Source organism: Helianthus annuus, chromosome 9, assembly GCF_002127325.2.
Source record: "Helianthus annuus cultivar XRQ/B chromosome 9, HanXRQr2.0-SUNRISE, whole genome shotgun sequence".
NCBI lineage: Eukaryota > Viridiplantae > Streptophyta > Magnoliopsida > Asterales > Asteraceae > Helianthus > Helianthus annuus.
This window is the reverse complement of record NC_035441.2, coordinates 151,140,977-151,159,177: the sequence shown is the minus strand read 5'-3', so window position 1 is coordinate 151,159,177 and position 18,201 is coordinate 151,140,977. Positions and strand designations below refer to the sequence as shown.

The 18,201-nt window shown below is 38.8% G+C and overlaps 2 protein-coding genes across 2 annotated transcripts; one reads left to right on the top strand and one right to left on the bottom strand.

Moving 5' to 3' along the window:
• Positions 1 to 1,117: 1,117 nt before the first annotated feature.
• On the top strand, positions 1,118 to 10,435 carry LOC110908203 (protein misato homolog 1). Its single transcript, XM_022153110.2, has 9 exons — positions 1,118 to 1,326; positions 2,606 to 2,686; positions 2,950 to 3,051; positions 3,171 to 3,216; positions 8,115 to 8,190; positions 8,279 to 8,856; positions 8,942 to 9,184; positions 9,284 to 9,403; positions 9,890 to 10,435. The coding sequence occupies exons 2-9, from the start codon at positions 2,615 to 2,617 to the stop codon at positions 10,351 to 10,353; spliced, it is 1,701 nt and encodes a 566-aa protein (XP_022008802.1). The 5' UTR covers positions 1,118 to 1,326; positions 2,606 to 2,614; the 3' UTR covers positions 10,354 to 10,435.
• Positions 10,436 to 12,310: 1,875 nt separating this feature from the next.
• Positions 12,311 to 14,647, bottom strand: LOC110905359 (LOB domain-containing protein 36). Its single transcript, XM_022151166.2, has 3 exons — positions 14,509 to 14,647; positions 14,374 to 14,412; positions 12,311 to 13,461 (listed from the first exon to the last, which is right to left on the bottom strand). The coding sequence occupies exon 3, from the start codon at positions 13,423 to 13,425 to the stop codon at positions 12,478 to 12,480; it is 948 nt and encodes a 315-aa protein (XP_022006858.1). The 5' UTR covers positions 13,426 to 13,461; positions 14,374 to 14,412; positions 14,509 to 14,647; the 3' UTR covers positions 12,311 to 12,477.
• Positions 14,648 to 18,201: the final 3,554 nt, after the last annotated feature.

The window sequence follows — 18,201 nt, the reverse complement described above, 5'->3', positions numbered from 1 at the left end:
AAGGTAAATAATATTATATTTCAAAGTTGTTTTTAATTTATTTTATTTTGTTTTTTTTAATAATCAAATTGATAGAAATGCTTCAAGTAATGGGCGGTGTAAGTGATTTAGTAATTATGTGATAGTATCGTAGAATTAAGTAATTAAGTGAAATGAGGTGACAACTTGTGATTGATGAGTTCTTAATAACCATGTGACGGGTACTCTTTCACCTTAATCGGTTGTAATCGAATTACATATATGCCAAAGTACTTGATCAATAAACTCATGAATATGTTGACGGATTTCTCTCTTTTTTGTTTATACTTATTCTTTGTAATCATAAATCCAATTAATGGGTTAACACATGGAAATCACACAAGATTGTCGATTAGGAATAATTCATTGATTTGCGTTTGTGTGCTCTATTTTAAGTTCTTGACCCAACTATACAAATTTGGGCTGATTTGGACATAAATATAAAGGTGCACAAAAGCGCGTGGTTCCGGTCAACGAGTCAATGATCGGGCAATGGCCGGAATCGGTTCATGTATGGAACCGGTTTTGGAGGGGAAGTGATTGGTTTGTTTTTTTTTTTTTATCTGGAGGGGGGGGGTTGGTTGGTTTGAGTGGGGTATAAACGAATTGGGCGATATGAAACCGAGGAATAAACTACATATAGGTTTTGGGCATGGAGCCAGTTTCTAGCAATTCCCGGTTCCGGTTCTAAAACCGATTTCATTTGCATCTCTACATAAAAATAATGGGGTGATTTGGGTTAATACTTAGGTAGTGTTTGTTTTTCTAAAAAAGATATACGCCTGCTCTTCTGTCTACGCCGCGCAAACCACGCGTAGACATTGTCATCTGTAGACTGTTTGTTTTTTCGAAGACATTTCATTAAAAAACGTCTGCACAAGCTCTTCATGGTGCAGACTTGGCCCACCACTTCTAAGATCTTCTAAGGTCTATAGAAGGTTAAACACCACCAACAATCACCGTCCACCCTCTTTATTATAAAAGTCTACATACATTAAAAAAAAAAACAAATAATCTTTCTTTTTACATACTTTGGTCCACCCGAACGAAGGACCTTATGGTATGGGGTCAAAATGGGCAGGTTAAAAAAAAAACTTACAGGTCATTATATTTCAACTCATCAACAACCCTTGTGCCGCCAATACCTGTTAACAATTCCCAATGGTTTCGCTTGCTTAATTCTATCAGATTTTGCTGTTTGAGCTACTTAACCTTCAATTCCCAAAGGTTTCGCTTCCTTAATCCCCCTTGCAACTACCCTAAAAGCTTCTGTTCGCGTTCATTCTTGCAAATAGTCGATAACCTCAGGTAAGTTAGCATGAATCCTTTAGACTTTTGATTTAGAATTCAGTTACTTTGCAAGTTAGCATGAATCTTGTTTAGTTCATGTGATTTTATGGCTTGTTTGACCAATTTTAGATCATTTTTATTTGCAAGATTTAACCATGCCCACCACATGTTTGATGAAACGTCTCAATGATTTTTTTTTTTTTTTTTTTTTTGCAATTTTTGCTTGTGTGTTTGCTCAAATTTTGCTGCAATCAGGTAGTTAACAACCTGACCAAAACATTGCTTCTAAAATGGGATGATGCAGAGTGTATGGTTCTGGAAGTTGCAATGCAACCAATGACATTTTGTTTAACTAAAACTGATCATTTGGAGCCTAAAGTTACTCAACTTGTGTGTTAATGATATAACTTATTGCTCTCCATATCTTTTTGCATCTTATGAATTTTATGATGTTAGATTATCTATTGCTTAGTTTCCCTGTTTGACATTGTGATCTTTTGATCTTCTTTCTAATGTGGTCAAAAGACAGGGATACTTTAGTGTTAAAAGGATGTTACGTTTATGATATTATAACATTCCAGAAACCAGTGGTGGACCCATGAATTTTTTCCTATGGGTTTTCTTTTTGTTCCGGTGGTCAAATTCTCACAACCAAATAGTTCAATTTACCCTCGGTCCAGACCCGAGGACCGACCCAAACCCGATATTATGAAAATATAAGAACCGAAGACGAAACACAATACAAATATTTGTCCAGTTTAGGCATTTGTTGGTCCGGGTTAAGGGTTTATGTCGGTTTGGGTTTCGGGTATTTTTGGGTACTCCCGATTTCCGCCCAACTCTAGATAAAAGAAAGAAAATTCAGCTGAAAAGGACACTATCAACGGGGAACCACTTGGTTTGATTGATATAATACTGTCATACCGCTTACCGCTGATGTTGCTAGAGTGATGTTGGAAACAAGGAAACATCTATGTTATTCTTTGGTCTATCGATTATTAAAGTTAACATTTGTTTTGCTTGATGCAACCGTAACAGTTGAGAGGTGTTTTTTTGACAATGAAGCAAGTCAATTCATCTTTGTCTATTGAATTGGTGATATACTTTTGAATGTGTATAATTTGTTCCATAGGGAAAGACGAATTTGCCAACGTTACCGATGAAGATGTAGTTGTATTAACTCATGTTGAAGTTATATTAACCCGTTTTATTTTTTTTCCATTATTTGTTCTCTTTTGAACCAAAGCATATTTGACCCGACCAATTTGCCCACCTAATAAAATATCTTGTTTGATAGGAGCAAAGTATGAAAGAGCTCGTGACTTTTCAAGTTGGGAGTTATGCTAATTTCATCGGTTCTCACTTTTGGAACTTTCAGGTAAATCTACGCCTCTACTCGATTTGTGTGTGTTGATGTAAATATACGAACAACATCATAAATCCATTAGTTAGTAGCTCATGTTGAAGTTCTAAGATATGAAGATCCATGGATACTACTCTAATTTTCCGGTGTCTGCTATGTATTCGATATTATTTATACATCTTGGTGCTTATTAACAAGCTCTTTATGTTAAAGATTATCCAATGGTTCGTCAGTAACTTATCGAACGTTTACTTCTTGATGTTGTTTGCCTTGTGAAGGATGAATTGCTGGGATTGCTTGAAGACCCCCAGTCTCACTTAATCTTTAAGAATCAAAACCTTGATATGGATGTTCTCTACCGAACTGGCGAGACTCAACAGGTAAAACCAAGGTTAAGATGTTGATCTATGGAGTAAAATTTTGTAATTGATATATCTGAAGGGCTTTAGTTTTTTCATCTTAAGTAACACTCATGTAAAATTGTATCATTGGTACGCAGGGCATACCCACTTACACGCCTCGCTTGATTTCGGTTGATTTTCAAGGTAATCACCAAGTTTTCAAATTAACAGAAAGTGACTATTGGTTATCTTACAATATCATTGATGACATAGTTGTCAATAACGAGCGCAACGATCGCTATAGCACGCTACGTAGCGTATAGGTCTAGGCTCGCTATTAGGGTTGTAGTGATAGATAGCGATAACAGTGACAGTTTATTTTATTTTATTTTTTTAATATAAATCGCAATTAAATATAGCTATAAAATAGCTGGATTTTAGGTTTTTGTTAAATATACATGTAAAATAGCATATATACCAGGGTATTTTGATATAATATACATCAAATTTTTGAATTTTTTTTTCTAGTGTATTACTATTTATAAAACAACCACCCGCTATTCGCTATTGTTAGTTGTAAATAGTTGAAGGACCTAGTTGTTAACTAGAGGTCTCTACTTGCAATTATAGATGTCCTTGCATGTAAATATAGGTGTCCCTACATGTAATTAATATTTACTTGTTGGTCCCCCTTTCCCCTATAAATAGAGGGATCCTCTTCATTTGTAAATACACTTTTCATTAATACAATTCAGATTTGCTTTCCATTTCATACCTGTCTATTTTACATGGTATCAGAGCTAAAGGTAGTTTAGCTCAAGAATATCCTCATTCGGGTGACCATTTCCGTCTCTCAGTTTAGAAAATTCGTAGTATGCTCTGTGGTTGCAGCTCAGTCTGACCTTCCACATCAGAAACGGATTCTCTTTCATACCATTTCCGGTCACCACCAGTTCCGTCCTAAAAACCCGTTCCAGATCTGTTCAAACACCCAAAACCACCACAACCCGCCACCTACTTTTCCAGATCCGTTCCTTTTTCCGGCGAGTTAACATACACCACCACCACCATCGTATTCGCAATTGCCCGATCTACAAAACCCCTCAAAAAATCGCCGACGCCCGCCGCTCCACGCGCCCCCACGCGCCGCCGCCCCTTCCGCCGCCCTCATCCACGCGCCGCGCGTGACGGCGCGTCGCCGCCTCTCCGGCCGCCGTTTTTTGCCAGTCTGGTCGGAATTACCTCCCCGTCCATCTCGTCAGGTTAATTTTTCGATCCGAGCACTTTCGTTTTCTGCCTCGGTTCGTGTGTTCGGGTTTCATCTCAGCTTTCCGCTTTTCTGCTTGAACATCTTTTCAAATGGGTGACGAACGAAATCACACCATTACATGCACCAAGGAGGAGTATGATTTGCTTCAACGGTTCCTTGCTTTTTGGTCATCGAGTCCTCAAACCAACTCAGTACAATCAGGTACGTTCTCTGGCTTTGACTTATCCTGGATTATTGATTCTGGAGCTACTCATCACATGACTGCGAATCAAGAAATTCTCACTAGCCTTCATAATACCTCTTGCCAACCGGTTAAACTTGCAGATGGTTCCTCGTGCCCCGTACGCGGCATTGGATCCATTCAGAACCCAGATAGCCTAAACCTGTTTTCTGTTCTTCTTGTTCCTAACTTCCCTGCCAGTCTTTTATCTGTCAGTCAGATTACTAAACGAAATAATTGTTCCGTTACCTTTTATCCTACTCATTGTACCTTTAATGAACTCGGTACTAACCGAGTAATTGGTACCGGCCTCGAATCAGAAGGTCTCTATCGAATGTCTTCATTGTCGCATCCCAAAGCAAACATCTGTGAGTCTAGTATCTTTGAAACTCATTGTCGGTTAGGCCATCCCTCAGCAGCCGTCCTACGACAAATGAGACCTGGCATCTCTATTCCCGATAACTTCCATTGTGAGTCATGTCAGCTCGGTAAACATACTCGACGTCCTTATCCCCCAAAAGTGTCAAGCCGAACCAGTTCCATATTTGAACTTGTCCATTCAGATGTATGGGGTCCATGTCCAGTTAAGACTACATTGGGCTTTCAATACTTTGTTACTTTCATTGATGATTATTCTCGTGCCACATGGGTTTACCTATTGAAATCCCGTAGTGAAATCAACTCGATCTTTCGTGAATTCCATGCATATGTCAAGACCCAGTTCAAAACGTCCATCCAAACCTTACGCACCGATAATGCTAAAGAATATATGTCCACCGATTTCTCTACATATCTCAAATCACAAGGTATTATTCATGAGACTTCTTGCGCATATACATCTCAACAAAATGGTGTTGCTGAACGCAAGAACCGCCATCTGTTGGATGTTACTCGCACACTCATGATTCATTCTCATGTTCCTCGTCAATTTTGGGGTGATGCTGTTCTTACTGCGGCTTATCTGATTAATCGTATGCCATCGTCTGTTCTTCATGGTCAAACCCCGTTCTCTGTCTTATTTCCTAGAGGAACCCCGTTTCCTCTTGAGCCTCAAATTTTTGGATGTGTAGCTTATGTCCATGATCATCGTCCCGGAGTCCCTAAAATCGACCCTCGAGCCATTCGTTGTATCTTCGTGGGTTACTCACGTGTCCAGAAAGGTTATCGGTGTTATAGTCCTTCTCTTCGTCGATATTTTACCAGTGCTGACGTCACCTTTGATCCGTTGTGCCCTTTCTTTCCAGAATCTTCCATTCCAGTGTCTGACCTGTTTCCTGATCCTGATATACCTGAGTCTCACATCATTCCTACCTTTCCTGTGTCACCTATTCCCTCGATCTCAGACACCACAGTTCCAGCTCCTATAGCTTCGGGACTTCCAACAGATCCTCCACCATTACTCTTCACATATGCTAGGCGAGGTAAGGAATCAACAACAGAGACTCTTGATTCACAACCAGCCTCTACATCTAGTACGTCCACAGTTCCACCACCTGACACTGAACCTGTTTCACCATTACCAGAAACTGTTACCTATGATCCTCCAGGTGCACCGTATCCTGATATACCTATTGCCTTTCGAAAAGAACCGAGACATGCCACCCGTTATCCCATCCAGGATTATGTTGCTTATACTCACCTATCCACGGAGTCTCATGCCTTCACCACTTCACTTGATTCCTATCCGATTCCCAAAAATGTGATGACAGCTCTAGCTCATCCAGGATGGCGTCAAGCCATGGAAGACGAGATTGGGGCCTTACGGGCCAATCAGACTTGGGATCTTGAACCACTTCCTCCTGGTAAGCGTGTTGTTGGTTGTCGTTGGGTTTTCACAGTAAAACTTAACCCTGATGGTTCGCTACATCGTCTGAAAGCTCGTCTGGTAGCTAAAGGTTATTCTCAAGCTTATGGTATTGATTATGACGAGACTTTCTCCCCGGTTGCCAAGATGCCCTCTGTGCGTATTTGTATTGCTCTTGCTGCCATTCATCATTGGCCGCTCCACCAGCTTGACGTCAAGAACGCCTTTCTCAATGGTGTTCTTGAGGAGGAGGTTTATATGGAGCAGCCTCCTGGGTTCATTGTTGAGGAGGAGGCCTCAAAAGTATGCAGACTACGCCGTTCCCTATATGGTCTCAAACAGTCTCCAAGGGCATGGTTTGGTCGCTTCTCTAGTGTTATGGGAGAGTTTGGGATGGTTCGTAGTGCATATGATCACTCTGTATTCTTTAGACATCATCAGGGCCGAAGAATCCTTCTAGTTGTTTATGTGGATGATATCATAATTACAGGGGATGATGAAGTTGGGATTACCAAGCTCAAACAGTTCCTTCAGTCTCAGTTTCAGATTAGCGACTTAGGTCGACTTCGGTACTTCCTTGGCATAGAAGTATCTCGTTCCCCACAAGGAATACTCCTTTCTCAGCGGAAGTATGTCCTTGATATGCTAACTGAGTGTGGCTTATTGGGTTGCAAACCAGTTGATAGTCCTATGCTTCCTACGAGGAAGCTCCTTCCAGAGGATGGGAGTCCATTGAAGGATCCCGAACGATACAGACGATTGGTTGGAAAGCTTAATTATTTGACAGTTACACGACCAGATATTTCCTTTGTCGTCAGTGTCCTAAGTCAGTTTATGGCCACTCCATACACCGGACACTGGGATGCTGCTCTTCGTGTCTTACGATATCTCAAGAACACACCAGGTCTAGGGATCTTGTACTCTGATCAGGGTCATTGCCGCGTAGGTGCTTTCACAGAAGATGGAGATGGACGTATATCTGGATTCTCAGATGCAGACTGGGCAGGATGTCCTATTTCACGACGGTCCACTACCGGGTATTGTGTCTTTGTTGGAGGAAATCTTGTGTCTTGGAAGAGTAAGAAACAACATACCGTATCCAGATCAAGTGTCGAATCAGAATACAGAGCTATGGCAGATGTTACATCAGAAATGATATGGGTTCGTCGCCTTCTCAGGGAACTCGGGGTTACCTCTGATGACTTAATGCGATTATACTGTGATAATCAATCAGCTATACATATAGCCAAAAATCAAGTATTTCATGAGAGAACTAAACACATTGAGGTTGATTGTCACCTAATCAGAGATAGGATAGTGGGCACTCAAAAGGATCCTCCATCTATTCAGCCAATTCATGTTAAAACAGAATTCCAACTAGCGGATATCTTCACAAAACCACTCCGGAAGGTTCAAATAGATTTCATATGTAGCAAGTTGGGCATGATTAACATCTATGCTCCAACTTGAGGAGGAGTGTTAGTTGTAAATAGTTGAAGGACCTAGTTGTTAACTAGAGGTCTCTACTTGCAATTATAGATGTCCTTGCATGTAAATATAGGTGTCCCTACATGTAATTAATATTTACTTGTTGGTCCCCCTTTCCCCTATAAATAGAGGGATCCTCTTCATTTGTAAATACACTTTTCATTAATACAATTCAGATTTGCTTTCCATTTCATACCTGTCTATTTTACAGCTATGTAGCATATAGATACCTTATCGCTATTTGTCGCTATTCGCCATTAACAACTATGCATCGATCCACGGTGTTCAATTAATCCAAATATTTTTTTTCTGTATTGCAGGATCTCTTGGATCTATGAGTTCACGTGGTACATTGTACAACCATAATCCATCTCCATCATCTGGTGTTGCCACATGGTGGGATTTTGATTCTATGTACTGTATACTAACCATTATTTATGTTTGTTTAACGAATTATTTAAACACTCTATATGCAATTGTACAGGACGGGAAATGTTTCAACTCAAGCGTCTGAACCTCATAAAAAGAATCTGTTCTTGCAAAGGCTGTATGATGAAGGGCAGGAGATAAACGAGAGTGAGATATTGGATACAGATGTAGTTAAGTCTCTCGAGGACGGCGTTCAATACTGGACTGATTTTTCAAAAGTTCATTATCATCCACAAAGTTTATTCGAATTAAACGGGTTATGGATGGATCCTAAAGAGTTTAACAACTATGGTATTGGAAGAAATACAGTATCCGAGGGTCTACAAGGCGATGAAATTAATGAAAGACTTCGTTTTTTCATGGAAGAATGTGATCATGTTCAGGGAATTCAATTTATGGTTGATGATTCAGGAGGATTTTCTGGCGTAGCTGCGTCTCTTTTGGAGAATATTGCAGACGAGTACACGAATGTTCCTGTTTTGTTGTTTTCTGTTAGAAGCCCTAATTACTATAATACCCTCACAAGCCGAAAACTTTCCATCACCAGTAATCTTCATGATGCAGTGTCGTTTTCGGCACTATCGTCCTTATGCAAATTGATTGTTCCCGTGGGCTTACCATCACTTAATGAAAGTAAGCTTTTCTACCTAATAAACAATGCCAAGAATTATACTGGTTTTATTTTATATTAATAATCTTTTGTGTTTTATGTCTAAAGGCAGGGTTTCACAATACCTTAATGTAGAAGACGTAAAACTCTATCAGTCTAGTGCGGTTTATGCGTCTGCAATACACTCTATCAATCTCCCTTTCCGGATGAAAAAAATGGGCCCCACTGGTGAATCGTCAAACGAATCTGGTGCGATGGATTTATACGAATGCATACAAATGTTAGCAGGGCAAGGCAGGCAAAATACTGTTGCTATTCTTGATGCTGCAATGCCACCACCGTCAATGACTGGTATGTATATATATCTATACATATATACATATTGATCCAGATTTCAATCACTTTCCCAAATGTTTTATTGTTTCCGCTTTGGTGGGTTTTTGAATCTAGGTAAACGGTTCCAACAACCTTTGTTAGGAAACTTGCATCCACTAACCCCGGAAACCGCACACGATGTGGATGACTCGCAAGCCATTGAAACCATGATAGTGCATGGAGCCCTTGGAGCTGGTATGAGTTTAAATATGTTCGTTTTGTCTTACCTCTTTTTATGTGCATTTATATTTATTTAATAGAGTAAAATGCCATTTTCGTCCCTGAGGTTTGGCTAGTTTTGCGACTTTCGTCCAAAGGTTATCCAAAGAGTTTGACATCTTGCCATTTTCATCTGGCTCGTTAAGTCCATCTTTTTTTGTTGACTTAAATGGCAATTCGGTCCTTTTCACTTTATGTACAAGTATTCAAAAGACCGAATTGCCCTTGAGTTAACAAAAAAGACGAAAAATACCCCTGACTTAAGGGAGATAAATGGATGGCGTTAACGAGCCGGATGAAAATGGCAAGATTTCAAATCTTTTGGATCTAGATGCGAAAAAACAAACCTTTGGACGAAAGTCGCAAAACTGGCCAAACCTCAGGACGAAAATGACATTTTACTCTATTTAATAAAAGATACAGTTTTTTAAATCGGCATTTGGGCGTTCTTTATTAATACAGGAGAGAAAGAGGTATCGGTTTCTGAAGTGAGAGAAGCCGTTGAAACAGAATACGAGAACACATCATCAACAAGGCCTAGATTCTCTCATTTATCAGTGTCACGCTGTCCTCTTCCAATCCCGTTACCTTTCCCTTCCATCTTTAACAACCTTGTCGGCAGGCGTGGTGATTTGTTATCGAATAGCCCCACCGTATCAGAATCTCCTTCAAGGAGGGGACCACTTGATGTCCACTCAATCCCTATGGCAGCTAGATTGCGGTCCAGCACTGCTGTTTTACCATTCTTGGAAAATAGATTGGGGTACATTCGTAAATTTGGCATTGAAAGAGGATCGATAGGTGCCAACGTGCTTACAAGTTGGGGTTTTGGTAGGGAAGAAATTGAAGATATTGGTGAAAATCTTTCCAAGATGGTTTTGGCACTTAATCCTCAACAAGAGTATTCCTCTGATGATTCTGATTGAGTTTGGTTTGTATAATAACACTATTCCAGATATTGTATCCGTGGAATTGGATTTCTGAAAAAAAATGGTGATTTTAGTTGAATTGGTCCAAATTTTAATTTCGATTAACTTGTTATACTGTATGGTCCACTGTAGGACGGGTGAAAGCAACCACTTGGACCATAGGTCTATGGTAGATTGACGTTAAGGCTATGTGGGTAGCAGGTGCTACAGATTAGGCCATGTGTAGTCATAAAACCCCTTTGTGGGCGTTATGCGACACGTGGCGAAATGCGTAAGAGGGGCTTTATGGGGCGTTATATTAAAATAGGGTGTAGTGGTAAGGGGGTTATATAAAGCCCTTCAGTACGTACGTACGTACGATATGCAATGCAATGCACGCATGCATGCATGCATGTATATGTGTGAGTGGGGGGAAAGATGCTGGAGAACATCACGCCGCTATACATATGGCGCTGCATCCAAGTTTTACCCCCATAGCGCCGCCTGTCGTGGTGTGGCGGGCGCTATACTTCAAAAAAAATGCACCCATGGCGCCCCACTACGTACGACCTTAGTCATTCACATTATTCATGTAAAACCAAATTTCTTGATAACATAGGTTATTCTACCAAGCAGGGAAGATCAATTCTCAGAATACCGCATGGAAGACGCCAAAAACTCCTTAAAAAGTCTCGCCGAACACTTTAGGAGGTTGCCAACTCGATGGCTAGTTGTCTCTGATCAGCAATGAGTTCCATAACAAGGACAAACTATTTATGACCCTAAGACGATTTCTCTCACGCATCATTACATTCGTGTTTTAGGTATACTAATCAGTCAAGCATTTATAAAAGTGAAATTATCATAACACTTCTAAAAAATAGCCTATATGTTAAACAATAGAGGTGTTTATCCAAAATCTAGCAAGTACATGAAACTAAAAGTTGCCACTATATTATAATACTTTAAGGGGCTGTTTAGTTTGCAGAATCCTTTGGAATTGTGATGGAATTGGAATTAATTCCCTTGAAATTTAATGTTTGGTTGGCACATGATGGAATTGGAATTTGAATATATTCCACAATTCATTGGAATTTAAGAATCCTTCACATCAATAATGGAATTTTAACTTTCCAATGGAATGTTAATTAATTACCAAAAATAACTCATTTTTCATCTAATTAATCTAATTCTATTTGTAAAGTTACCAACCAAACACAATATAAAATTTGAGTGGAATTAATTCCAATTCCTTTAAAAAAAAATCCACGAACCAAACGGCCTCTAATAGCGCAATGGCCCAATAACTTTAGTCTGGCGGAAACAAAAAAGAGTAAACTGCAAATAGATTGGCGTCTTGGCAATAGAACTAGGGCCGAGTCTTGAGGTGCACAAAACCGCTTTCTTTTAAATACCTGGTTTCGGGTATGGAGAAATCAAGTGTTGGCATGACCGGGTCAGGCATGGAACCGGTTATTGGCTTGAAAACCCATACTTGGTGTCAACGGCTCCAAGTATGGTATGGAACCAGGTACCTTATAGCCTGGTATTTTAATACCGTATTTTCGGGTATTTTGGGGTATGAATGGAGTTTTTTAAGGGGCTTGCTACACATATATGTGGATTCGGGTATATACAAAAAAAACCCGGTTCAGGCATAAAAAAACCAGCTTGCGGGCATAGAACTGGAACCAATTTTAGGGTATAGTCGGGTACAAATCGGGTCTGGTTCTGGATATGGGTTTTTGAACTGAAAGTGATACCCGGTGCGTACCCTATGGGTAGGGCCGGGTACGGGTTTGAGTACCCAATACCCAGTTTAAAAAAACCTAGTTCCGGTTTTCTTACCGTGTACGGTTCAGGGTTTGGTTTTTTTGTGCACCACTACAAATGACTATGTTAAGATGCACACAGTTGTTAGATAATTTAAAGAGTATGTAGTTTAAAACATAATAAGAATAAAGCATGAACAATATATAGAACAAACCAAGTTTTTATTCAAAATTATGAATGGCCAAAACGGCTGCAAGTATGCGAAAATGTAACAATTAGTCTATCAAGAAAGACAAACCTAATGGAACGAAAAATAATATCGACTGTTGCTCGACTCTATGAAAAAGAATGATCATAACCTGATTTTCATCACGGATCAACGCTGCTACGCTCCTCGCTCCCATCTCCATGATCTGGCTGCGGCTGCGATGGCTGATTTTGTTGCTGGAGCAAGAGTTGACGTTGTATGAGCTGTTGTAGATGAAGATCCTGTTGTTGTGGATGCGACTGCAGCATTGATGACCGATACACATTACTGTCATACGAGGCACTATGGGTTGCCTGATGTGAAGGTCCAGCACCATCAAAACGTCTATTACGCATCACTTGTTCCATGGACGTCTGTTGATGTTGGTGCTCCATTTTCCTTAACATATCCTGCTCCTCAACCAATTGTTGTTGCTGAGCCTCGTATAATTGTTGTCGATTATGCAGACCACCGGTACCATCAAAACGTCTATTAAGCATCGATAGGTCCATCGTCGGCTGCTGATGTTGTATTCGTTGGTGTGGATGGTGCTCAAAATTCCTTAACATGTCTTGCTCTCTACCAGATCCAACTAAATGTTGTCTCTGAGCCTCGTATAAATGTTGAGCATCAGAAGTCCCCAACATCCGCTCCGAGTTAGAAGTTATAACAGGAACTACCAACGGATGGTGGTTGGGAAACTGCGGCATAACCCCAGTGTTCATGGCCGATGGTCCAATGTAGGTAGCCAATTCTTGTTTGGCGGCTTGTATCTCAGTGTTGATTTGCTTTAGCTTGTGCTGGAGAATAGAGACTGAGCCCACACAACCGTATATTGGGTCCTTTAGCCGTGCCTCTGCCTCATATACAAGAGAAGTAACAGCTTCTACTCTATCGGCTTCAGGGAGATCGCTCAGGATTTTTGCAACATTGCTTGCTCCGTAGACTCTGTGTACGCTCTCGAATCTATGAGGCTGGTCTGGTGGGAAGTATGGTGCAAACACGCATTCGTTGATACATTTACGGCGCAAAGTCTTGCATGCGGCACACGGAGTTTTTGAGGACGACATTTTTAAATTTGTTTTGTTCACTACTCCTCTTGCTACCTTCAAAATTTCATGAAATTTGAAAACTGAAATTGAAGATCCTAAAAAGAACTAAAATTCAAGATCATAAAAAGAATTAGATGATTAATAAAAATGATTTACAAAAGAACATATACATCAAGACTAGGGCTGTAAATGAAACGTTTAGCGAACAGTTCGTGAACCGTTCGGCGGGAAGTTCGTTTACGTTCGTTCGGGTACTTAATGAACGAACATGAACAAGAATTTCGTTTGATTATTTAAATGAACGAACATGAACATAGGTCTTGTTCGTTCAATTGTGTTCGTGAACGTTCAGTAACGTGTTCGTGAACATTCGTTCATCTTCTTTTGTTTATGTTGTTCGTTAGATTTTTGTACATTTATTTATTATATCTAAATTTTTTTATATTCTTTAACTTTTATTTATTTTATTATCCTAACTAAATTTTTTATATTCTTTAACTTTTATCTATTTTATTATCCTAAAAATTAAAATAGAAAACCCTATTTCCACCGTATTTATGCATCGTTCCCTTTTCCTTCCTCTATATTCACATTAACGAACACATTTGACCTTTGTTCTACGATTACGGCTTCAAGTTCTAGCTGCACTCTCAGCCATCCACCTTTAGCCTCCGTCGGTTTCGCCGATCTTTTTTGTGTTCATGAACACGTTCATTTCGTTAACGAACGAACACGCACATAAAATCTTGTTCTTCAAGTGTTCATGAACCGTTCGTGAACACATTATTTCTTACCGAACGAACTTGTTCGTGTTCGTTCGGTTTGTTTACAGCCCTAATCATGCAAGAAAGTGATGGTAAACAAATATATTTTCAAGATCAGATATTCCAATTGAACAAAATATAGAAAAAACAAAGAACTTGCTACGAAAGCGGAATTAGTTCTAGTCTAACGATTAAAACTCACCTTTTTTTCTTTTCTCTTCTTAAACAAAATCCTTGTCACCTGCAAAAGAGGAAAAAAAATTAACAATAATGAATACAAGATCTTCAAAACGCTCAAAATCTCAAACAAAATTAATATTAATGGGCAGAAACTTACTTCTAAAAGATTAACTGCACATACGATAATACACACGCATAAGAATTTTTGAAAAATAAAAAAAGAAAGAAGAAGAAGAAGAAGAAACTAAGATGACGATTATCACGGATATACAAATGTTTAGATGGGATAAACTCAAAACCCAAGATAACAAATTTCAAATAGGTTTATATCCGTTTCACTCTTGGTCCGCTTAGCAAACCACCCTCCTAACCACCTTGTTTAAGATGCTGGCTATTCAAAAAGCTTGCGGCTCGAAGTTCAATTCGTTCGGATTTAGTTTGGAAAAAGCTCGTTCGATATGACTCGGTTTGAAACTGAGACGAGCTGGCTCTGCTCGGCTCGGTTAGAAAGTGAGCCTAGCTCGGCTCGGCTCGTAACGAGCCAGATTGGCTCGGTTTGGCTCGCTTGCTAGCTCGGCTCGGCTTAGCTCGGATTATTTTAATTATAATATATTTTATTTTTATTTACTTGTAATATATCACAAAAAAAACTTATTATTATTTATATGTATTTAGGAGTGTAATTTGATATCTATAGCATATTTGAATGTTTATTATGATTCTAATGAACTAATATTGTGTTTCGTTGAATTTTAGAACTGATTTTGTGTTGTTGAACTTGATTTTGGCTTGTAATGTGTTAGGTTGAGTTTATTTTGGATATATTCTTTTAAACTATTGAAAAGGGCATTTTTGACTTTTTTGTAAAAGATATGTTTGACTCGTCATTTGACCCGTTTAAATGTGATGATCAGAAGGTATAATTGCAGGGGATTATTCCTTATGATATAATGATCACGTGGTTAACTTTAATCGGGTTTTGACTTGACCAAAATGGTCAGAACCGAAAGTCAAAGCAAAAGTTAAACTGCTTGACTTTCGAAAGAAATCTAACTAATAAACTGAATATAACTAAAAGGAAAAGCTTACCTAAACTTGAAGAACACTTAAGAACTCAGAAGGAGGCCCCTTATAAGAAGAAGCAAGCTCCAAGAAGATATAGAATGAGAAATGAAAGGTGTGAAGAAACAAGTGAACTAACAAGCCTATTTATACTTGATGAAGGATTGAGGTGATGCCAAGTGTTTTCAGGAGTGTTTAGGGTTTGATTAGTGGCAACATAGATGTTCAAAGGAGGTTAGAAGTGGCAAGGTTTCAAAGAGAGGTGGCACAAGGCTGAGATGTTGTTGCCAGCTTGTTGTTTGCTATCACTGCACCCCTTGCGAACTACATGGGGTTAAGCTTTACGGTCCGCAAGTTCCGCATGTGCGCAAACCAGGGCCGGTTATAAGCAGGTTCAATGTGTGCTTGAGAACAGGGCCCAAACAATTAAAGGGCCCAAAATTTTTTATGTTTTCTTTATATATATTAGCCCAAATTTTTTACAGGCCCCAAACTTTGTCGAAAACCCAATTGCTTAACTGATTAAGGTCGCTGACATCCGCAAGGAAATCAAACGTCGCGTGGATTTCTGATCAAAGTCATCGATCAAAGTCTCAAACGTTGCAGGATTTCTGATCAAATTCAAAGTCATCAAACGCTGCACCTGTGGCCACCGGACATCCGCAGATTCACGAATCGCGATTCAGATTTCAGGAGAGGTATTTGTTTGTTGTCTTTTGAGTTTTGTTTGTTGATTGATGTTACATTCGCAGGTTCCAAGTTTATTTAATTATTTATTTGTCGAAAAACATTCAGATTATTTATTTATTTGTCAAAAAACATTCAGATTAATGATCATCATCTGGACATCCGCAGGTTCCAACTTCCAAGTTACATCTTGATTTCGATTTTTAAAAAAGATTCAGATTTCAGAATTCAGGTTAATGATCTTACTGTAGGTTAATGATCTTACTGTTGCTTCGAGTTTACAGTTGTGAATTAGATTGATTAAACTGTTATGAATAATGAATGATTGAATGATTTCTAGTTTACTATTGTTTATTTAGATAATTGTGATTGAATGAATTTTATTCGTTAATATGTAGAAATTATGCCTCCCGCTTCAAAAAACGCTAGGAGAACCACACTGTTTGCTTAGCAAGTAAGTTCCATACTTTGATCATTTTTGCTATACTATTTTTGCTAATTTGTTTTATCTATTTCATAACAATTATCGTAGTATTATGAATTTTTAGTTATATAATTGAATGAATGATGAGTTTATGTTATATGAAGATTTGCGAATAGGGCCCAAATTTTTTATCTCGAACAGGGCCAATTTTTTTTTTCTGGGATTTTTGAAGACGGCCCTGGCGCAAACATCCATACCCTCTTGCAAACCGCAAGACCGATAGTGGCCAAAATTTTGCCCCTTTTCACATTTTCAGCCCCTCAACTTTGATATTCACCCTTTTTATCATTTTTGTCCATCTCTATTAGCATATCTGGTGTATATGGAGAGTTTTTTTTTTTTTGACACATGTCACGCTAAGATTCGATATAAATATTCGGGTTGTTACACAGGGCTGACCCTGAGCATGGGTCAAGTGGGCGACGGCTCAAAGCTAAAAACCTTAGGGAGTCCGGTGTTCGGAGGTTCCATTGACTTTCCGGCTACCCTCCGATGGATGAAAGTTCATAATGAACTAACTCTAAGGAGCTGTCTATTGATAATTTGACCCTTTAATCATCTTCTAGTTAAAAAGAAAAATAGAAGAGAAAGATAATGTGACCTTATTAATTTTCTCTGGTGGTGACTGGTGTGCGGCAATGGTTCAAAAGGATGAAAAAAAGTTGGGCCCTTGGCAAGAAAAAAAAACCCGGTGCCCTACCCCCTAAACCGATTATATTATTTAATTTGGGTTTGAGCGTTTGCTCATTTGAAATTTTTGCCTTTTAAAACTAAGTTATTTGCTTTACCATTAGTTATTTAGTTTGTCTTTAATTTTTGGGTCTTTTAAAATGGTTGTAACATCAAGTATTAAAACATATTGACCCAACTAAAAGTAAATATAGAGGTCTTTTTTAATATATGTTTACTAGTTTAAAAACCTGTGAATTTCACTGGCTGCTAAAAGAAAATATCTTCATTATCATCATTGACATAAATATTATGATTTTATACACGTTAAAGCAAAACAAATATATTAGAGTATAACCACAAATTGAGATACATGAATAATCAACAATCACAATTCGTTGAAAATCTCTTTATAAACTACATTAGTTGTTTCATCTATAGGTTTGCCGTTGTTGTCAAGTATTAGTAGTTTGACTCTGTCTCGTGTTTTTACCCTTGATAAAGCAACATACAGTTGACCATGAGAGAAGACGGGTTGTTTCAAGTACAAACCAACTCTAGAAAGTGATTGCCCTTGACTTTTGTTGATTGTCATTGCGAAACATACTTTTCTTTATACACCATACATACTTGTCGAGGGCAGTTCACATGGTAGAAAATAATAAATAACTAGAATAAGAATATACAGTGCTTGAGGGGCATGAAGCGCTACGTGGCAGCCACGTCTGTCAGATTCACCTTCAATGTAACGCCTCAAAATTCGACTTTCTTATTTGAGTTAATTGCCATTTTAGTCCCTGTGGTTTGGGTCATTTTGCCAGTTTAGTCCAAAGGTTTCATTTTTAAGATGTGGATCCAAAAAGGTTTCATCATTGCCATTTTGGTCCAACTGACTTAACTCCATCCATATTTGTTAAGTCTTCCAAGGGCATTTTTGTCATTTCATTT

What these genes read in the sequence shown, in the direction of transcription:
- LOC110908203 (XM_022153110.2), top strand. Translation starts at nt 2,615, where the DNA reads ATGAAAGAGCTCGTGACTTTTCAAGTTGGGAGTTATGCTAATTTCATC. An exon ending in GAACTGGCGAGACTCAACAG is followed by an intron (nt 3,052 to 3,170) that starts GTAAAACCAAGG and finishes ATTGGTACGCAG; the next exon opens with GGCATACCCACTTACACGCC. An exon ending in GCCACCACCGTCAATGACTG is followed by an intron (nt 9,185 to 9,283) that starts GTATGTATATAT and finishes TTTTGAATCTAG; the next exon opens with GTAAACGGTTCCAACAACCT.
- LOC110905359 (XM_022151166.2), bottom strand. Translation starts at nt 13,425, where the DNA reads ATGTCGTCCTCAAAAACTCCGTGTGCCGCATGCAAGACTTTGCGCCGT.